The sequence below is a fragment of the Corylus avellana genome, chromosome ca8 (assembly GCF_901000735.1).
Source record: "Corylus avellana chromosome ca8, CavTom2PMs-1.0".
Taxonomy (NCBI): domain Eukaryota; kingdom Viridiplantae; phylum Streptophyta; class Magnoliopsida; order Fagales; family Betulaceae; genus Corylus; species Corylus avellana.
Genome location: NC_081548.1, coordinates 5,943,378 through 5,951,223, shown reverse-complemented (window position 1 = coordinate 5,951,223; position 7,846 = coordinate 5,943,378). Strand labels below are relative to the sequence as shown.

Here is a 7,846-nt window from a genome sequence, read left to right as displayed (position 1 = left end):
ACCTATGATTATTATTATTATTTTTTTTTTTTTTTTTTTTTGAATTGGACAATGGACATTAAACCTATAAATAATAACATAGTCCATATAATGTTAGTTATACTATAGCCTTAGATCTTAATTAGTTAATTGTATACACATTGAACCTATGATTATTATTGATTAATAAGATGGTTAGTTTGTTTTGTAGTTACATTGCCGTGCGGGTTGAGTCAGATGATAAAATGGGTCGAGCTCACGATCCCTAAACGAGTCGGACGAGCCAGACAATTATCGAGTTAAACGAGTCGAGCTCACGATCCCTAAACGAGCTCGGGCGAGCCTGCCGAGCTCGAGCTAAACAAGTCGAACTCTCGAGCCCCCCATTGAGCTTAATCGAACGAGCCAGGTATGTGTCACTAGCTAATCAAGCGAGTTTCAATAGTGACAAGCAAGCTTGTACAGTGTCAAACTCGAACTCAAATCGAGCTTAGCCGAGCGGGTATCAAACAAGCTATCAAGTGTGTCGGCTCATTTAAAGCCCTAAGGCCAATCGCTATCTTACATTCACTGAATTATTAATAAGATTACCCAACTCGCAAGGCAGGTTGAAATGGATCACTAGCACCTACCTAACCATCATAAAACATAACAAACATACTAAAAGAAAAAAGAAAAAAAAAATAAATGAATGAACAAAATTACTAGAAAAAGTGGATGAGAAGACGTTTCTTCTAACACTTGCCCCATTACTTAACTAAAAAATTTAGCTAAGTAATTGGGTGATGGAAGGGGTAGCATATAATATTTATGTAATGTTTGGGAGTATAATTTTAAAAAATTGTAATTTTATTAAATGTTTAATTATCATTTTAATAAAATGCATTTTCAAATTGTATGTTTTGAAATTACTATTTTTTAAATTGCATGCTTTGAAGCCAATCCTACTTGAGTGAGCACTCTTTGTGCCGTGCATTAAAAAAAATGGAGACCCAAAAGAACAGAGAGTTTGTCAAGTAAGTAAATAATTAACTTTAGTCTCCAAAAAGTAGGTTAATCGGCTGGGAACCACGCCTAATGCAGTGGAGGTCACTAGTTTAAATCCCTCTTCCCTTCTTATGTGGACATGTAAAAAAAAAAAAAAAATTCTTTAAAGTAGTGTTCCAAAAGAACTCTAAATCTTTGGGATCTTAGGCTGTATTTTATTTTGATGTTTTTTTTTTTTCTTTTCTATATTTGATGTTAGCAAAAAAACTTTTGGTTAATAAAAATGATTTTTGAGTTAACTACAAATTTGCCATTGACACTACTCTATTCCCGAACCTATCCCAACCGTTCTCTCCTGCGGCGAGAACCCGTCCATACAAAGAAAGGCGACTCTGACTATCGCATGTCGATCGTTCTTCTTGCTCCCCCATGAACTCCACCCCCGCCCCTCAAGCGAATCTAATGTATTTAAATTAGAACAAAATGAGGTAATTGGGCTTACCCTCTCACCAATTTACCTTTTTTTTCTTTTTTTTTTGGTAGAACAACCAAATAAAAAAGAAAAATGTTTCCCACGTATATATATGTTTTGCTCACGAGTAGGAGACTGTGAAAGTCAATATAGAAAGCAATGAAGACACTAAAAACAACTTCAAATTAAGGAAAGCTGTAAAGCACAATGTTCACAATTATTAATGATATTAACAATGAAAGTCACAGATCCACTAGCTTCCTTACGACAACTAACCCATCCCCCAGCCTGCTGTACAAGCATCAATGACACGATTACTTGGTTTTCAAGCATCAATGACACCCACATCACAACATCATCATCATCACCATCACCATCATATATACCTTGACATAACGTTGGAATGATCAGCGTTGACGGAGTCCTCATCGATGTCATCAAAGAAGTCATCTCGTGCATTGATAGCTAGCATAAGGGTAACTAACCAGAAGAGAGCTGCGTCAAGGGACGCAAAAGCCCCACCACCCAGGAGGCCTGTTTTAGCAGTGGGGCAATCTGTTTCCAGATTGTGATGCACATTGCGTGAAAGGTGAAGTTGTTCTTCAATGGTAGGCCATAACAGAAATGTTGCCCCTAGACCAGTTGTAAACCTGGGTTTCACAATTTCACCACCATCATTATCCTCGCAAGTAAAAATATATGCAAGAATTACATGCTTCAAAGATAGATATTAAACTGAGATAAAAGAATTTCTTCCAATCAAGTTTGGAGAAAAATTTATCTGTAAAACAAAGAGCCATATATATAGATAAATAGCAACAGAGCCCTATTCACATCCGACCCGACAAGTATTGACTTTTATTGTCTTGCTTTAAAGACAAATATCAATTTGATAGATTGAGTTAAAATAATTTCTTCCAATCAAATTTGAAGAAAATTTTATCTATAAATAAAACAAAGAGCTACATTGATAAATGAGAAGTGTTAGGGAGCTAAATAAATGAACTTAAAAAAAAAATTCAAATTGACGTGGCAGACAAAAGAGAGAGAATTGTATTTTTTTTTTAATTTAAAAACCCTTACCACGTCAATTTGAAAATTTTTCAGAGTTCATTTGTTTGACTCTCTAACACTTCTCTTGATAAATAGCAACAAAGCCCTATTCACATCTGACCCTTTTTACTACACAACTATCTTGGCTCAGGGGCGGAATTACATGCAGAATTGGTGCTCCAAATAAGGTAGACCCTTCAACATTAATTTTTTACTCTCAAAAAGTTTTTTTTATATAGTTTTGCCCTCTTAAACTTAAAATTTTAGTTCCGGCCCGGCTTTGGCTAGCTAACCCAATAAAAATACATTATAAAGTAAATAAAATAAGAGGGTATATATGAAAGTTGAGAAGAGAAATGTTACTTACAAAGAAATGTTAAAGAAGACGGTGAAGGTAGAGCTTTTGAAGAGCGAGGAATTTGGAACGGATTTGCCTTTGTAAGGGTAAAAGAGTGACAAGTAGCCAACGACGGTAGAAGCTACAAGAAACGCAAGTGAGAGATATCCCAAGGCAATTGTCGGGCTCGCTGGGTACTGGCAAATCACCACACCTTTACCGGGTATTGGGGTTCCGGCTGCAGGCTATCAAACCCAATTTCATCAACACAAAATCAAATTTATTAGGGGATTTATATATATACGTATTTGAAAACAAAAAAGACAATCCACAGTCAAATGGTTCATTTAGGTTTACGATTTCAAAAAATCGTGATTTCAAAATAGTGATTTTAAACTGTAATTGAAAACGTGATTTTTTTTAAATACGCAGTTAAAGGCTTGTTTGAAATTGCGTTTGTGAACCTCAAAAGTGTGTTTAACACCCTAAAAGCACGTTTGAACAAAAAAAAAAACCCGCTTGGTAAAAAAAATTCAAATTGCTTTTGAATGTCAAAAAGCCTAAAAATTGCCAAAACGTACTTTTGACAAAAGCTTAAAAATGAAACTTTTGCCCAAGCTCTATTTTTCAAACGCAATTCCAAAACAAACCCTAAGTGTTTAAGCTTTTAAATTTGTGTGTTTTATTAAGATACAACAATATCACTCCGCTCATGTGAATGGCTCTTAGAACATGCATCACATAGTACGATTTCAAATGCCATAAAAGCTTTGGCTTCCCTTACATGAGATAGTTTAAGGCTTGCGATTTGAAAATGTAAAGAAATCTACATTTTTAAATCGCAATTCCAAATAATCTATGTTTTTGTGATTTGGATTAAAATCGTATTTGTTGTTTATGAAATAGCAATGACAAATGCACTCTAAGAGTCCATACAACTTGGCAATTTTGCAAGCCAAACACATATTTTAAACCAAAATCACAAAAAAAGGTAAATCGAATTATAATTTTGTCAAATATTTAATTGTGTTATAGAAATTTGCATATTTTGAAAGAGACAACGAAGAGAAGAGATAAATACCTTCTTAGTTTCGGCTACAATGCCCAATATGAAAGAGACAACCCCGAGTGCACCCACGACAATAGCCATATTTGTTGCAGTGACCGCCATGCTCCCAGAGACGACAAATTATGGGATGCTAAATCCATGCAAGATTCAACGTGAAAATTATTATGGAGATGAGACCGATTATAAGATTATGATCATAGCAATATGGCATACATATTTAGGATCGGTTGTCTAATTCGCAGATTTTAGACCGTCCATCCACTAATCGAGACAGATAGATTTCATAGAGACTAAATTGCTAACAATTTGGATTCCTTATCTACCATTGGACAGAACTAGGGAGCGATCTAGTAATTCAATCAGTAAATTGTTGGATCCAGATCCGAATACGAGGGGCGCGAGCCTCCGATTTTGAAATTTTTTTGTTAATATACATATGCCTCATGAAAATTAGGCTTTAACCCTATTAAAATTAAGTTTGATCTCTTGTTCATGCTTTAGCCTTGGAAGAAAAACCCTAATTCTCACATACAATTCAGGCAACGATGCTTTGCAATATCCACCATGGGTTTAGGCATGAGATGATCATGTTAATTAAAAATCAAATTTGTGAAAGAAACAAGAAATGAACTGAGAAAAAAAGAGAGAATTTGGGAACAATTTTGATAAACAAAGAAAGGTAACCCCTTAGGGTTTTTCTTTCTTCATGGAGCTGAATTCAAAACAAATAAAATTATAAGATCTGCTTAAAAAGAAAATTCAGATTGTAACAGGAACTCCATAAAAATAAAAAAATAAAAAAAAATTGGAATCAATCTAGGTCCAAAAAATTAACACAACATGTAATAGTATTCAAGAGATTAATGAAAATAGAGAAAGGAAAAAAAAAAAAAAAAAAAAACCATAAGCTTTACCTTGGCGTGTCTCTTTCAAGGTTGGGACTCTGCAGACTGCGAACGAGGTTAATTTGTTGATTATATATAAGAGATTAATGAAATACGTGAAGTATTTGGACACTTTTACGGCGTACATTCAGGAATTATTTACCTTCGTAGATTCAGAATCTTGTTGGAATTTACCTTAAATGGGATGCCACGGGCTGTCAATCCACCATTTTCTACCAACTGTATTTTACCTGTATTGTTAAGAGTTATTATAGTTTATGAGTATTCTAATTTCTCCCACAGTAATTTTGTATTTTTTTAATTTTTACCCACGTGAAGTCTTAAGACTTAAGAGGTTTTTTTTTTTTTTTTTTTGGAAAGTCCACATACTCTCATCAAATTACTACTTAATTGACATTGTCCCTCAAACTTTCAATTGTAACAATGTCTCTCCAAATTACTAAAACCTTGTTAATGTCCCCCTAATGACAAAACTACCCTTAGTAAAATAAAAACAAAAAAAAAATACTAAAAAAAAAAAAATCCAAGGATTGGCCAAATTTTTTTTTAAAAAAAAAAAAATCCCTTTTTATAGGAAAAAAAATTAAAAAATTTCGATTGAGAATTTTTTTATTTTATAATTTTTTTAAATAAAAATTTCCGTTTAAAAAAAAAAAATCGTTTAAAAGAAATCGTTGCCCCATATGTCTCTTTATTTGTTTTCTCAATACCTTTCCGGATTTTTATTTACATTCCTATGAAGGATTATCAACTTATCATCACCCCAACCTAAATGTTCGGTTTAGAATCAGTCAACTTCAGTGGTTAGCTGCCAGCTGTTTCTTTTCTGGCTTTGCTATTTGTGTGCGATCAAAGTCTTCACCTTTCGCTATTATTAGATATTTATTTCATAATTTATTTTCTTATCTTTTTTCCGAGCACTTATTGACAGACTAATTAATGCTCAAGAGTGTTTCTACTTCTATACATTGAACTTTTAGGAATAGGATCCTCTCTCCAGTCCATTATGGACTGGAAAATATTCAATTCATGGCTAAGATTTCATCTCAGAAATCTTATGGCCACAAATAGGACATACATCCCATCAATAAAGATAATAATAAAATATTATTTTAAATTAAAAAAATTTAATAAAAAAATTAAGAAAGAAAATAAAAATGGAAAGAAGGGTACCCCAACATCCTTATTTGGTGGGGGTAACAAACCACCCCTCAATGGCCGCCGGGTGGCCTAACCACCTCATAGCCCATGGGGGTGGAAACCGGCCACCCCTCTTTGGTATCAACCACCCTCAAGAGCCTTGGCTCGCCACCCCATGGTGAAGCTAATTCTTAATCGTCGGCCATCGAGCCACCCCTACTAGTCAGGGTGGTCGCCCCCCTATGGTGGCCAAGAACCTTCTTTCTTTATCTTTTTTTTTTTCACTTTTTATTAAATTTTTAATTTATTATTATTTTTATTGATGGGATGTGTGTCCTATTTGTGGCCATAGAATTTTTGAGATGAAATCCTAGCCATAAACTGGATATTCTCCAGTCCATAATGGACTGGAGAGGATCCTATTCCGAACTTTTATCCCGACAGATATACGCGTCTTCTAAAATTATACGTATCTTTTAAAATTATCATTAGATTAAAATTTAATCTTTAATTTAATAATAATTTTAAAAGATATATTACTTTTTTAAAGAATAAAAGTCATATTTATAGTATTAATCAATGCTTAAAATTACATTTTTATCTTATAATTATCTTACGATGCTAATGTGGTGGTCACAACAAATCATTAGTTTTTTTTTTTTAATAATGACCGATCAAAGGATGAATTAACAGTGTCACGTTTAGGTGTTGCAATTTGTGTTTGTGTATTGGGCCAAACCCCTCATCTCTAAGCTCGCTAATTTCATATTGAATTCATGTTAAATTTGCGAGTTATGCAAAAAATTGCCAACTATAATCACAGTAATGTAGTGTGTGATAGCAGTATGATATATAAGATTACTCTTACTCTTATTGGTATGGCATTGCTTAAATAGTGTTGGTCTACAGAACCAACAATGACTTTCAGGATGTTTTCTAGGAAAGAGCTCCATCTGCAAAATAGGGAAGAAGTCATTAGAAATTCGCCGGTCCCGAAGGACCAGAGGAATTTCATCGTCCAAGTTAGTAATGGGCTTTATGAGGGAAGGTGAATCACGTTTTGCTCAGTGATAGATTGTGTAGAGTCTGTACCTCAAGTCTTATCTTTGGCCTTATACGCATACATTTTATAACCTTTTAGTGTCTTATAGGGTTTTCTAAAAGGGGTCATTGGGTGGTGCCTTTCTCTTAAGAGTATTTTTAGTAGTCTCACCAAATTTTATTCACCAAAATAATCAAAAATATTTTCTTTCTTTTTTTTGTTTTCCTATTTTAATAATTCACTTTTTTAGAGCACTCCAACAGCCTCACTATTTTAACAATCCACTTTTACTATTTCATTTAAATATTCCTTTTTAAAGATTTGTTTATATTTTTTTAACTATTAAATGAAAAGCAAAAAGGAAGAGAAGGAAATGAATTGTTTAATCAATAGGTGAGTGAACAGTACTTTTATATTTAGTGAGTATTGTTTACTTCATTATTATTATTTTTTGTTAAAGTAGTGAGTCTGAAAATTGGAAATTTAAGCCACTTTTGTTAAATTGCTTCACAAAAATAACTAAAAAATAGTTTTGGTGAGGCTGCAAGCCTGCAAGGAGTGCTCTTATGTGTCTCTTCTTTTTGGCCGTTAGGGAGGTCAGTGGGGTGTGAGAGAATCTTGTTACGCGAGCTGTTATGGGAGAAATTGTCGGTCCGCTCATCGATGCCTAAAGGAGTTGTGCTTGATCTAGGTGGGCGGGTGGATGTTAGCAGGTTGGTGGTCTTTGGGTTGTCAAGTATTTGGTTCGCCTAGTGGCTTAGGCCCTAGGTAATTTCTAAGTCATACATGAACTCCCTTAGATGATTAGTAAATTCATCCATATGAATTTTCTAGATTTGTGTTTGTAAGCCCACAAATGGGC

At 33.9% G+C, this 7,846-nt stretch overlaps 1 protein-coding gene across 1 annotated transcript; it reads right to left on the bottom strand.

Annotated features, from left to right (window-relative positions):
- Window positions 1–1,674: 1,674 nt before the first annotated feature.
- LOC132190694 (uncharacterized) lies at window positions 1,675–4,869 on the bottom strand. Its single transcript, XM_059605741.1, has 4 exons — window positions 4,812–4,869; window positions 3,910–4,027; window positions 2,859–3,073; window positions 1,675–2,088 (listed from the first exon to the last, which is right to left on the bottom strand). The coding sequence occupies exons 2-4, from the start codon at window positions 3,997–3,999 to the stop codon at window positions 1,815–1,817; spliced, it is 579 nt and encodes a 192-aa protein (XP_059461724.1). The 5' UTR covers window positions 4,000–4,027; window positions 4,812–4,869; the 3' UTR covers window positions 1,675–1,814.
- Window positions 4,870–7,846: the final 2,977 nt, after the last annotated feature.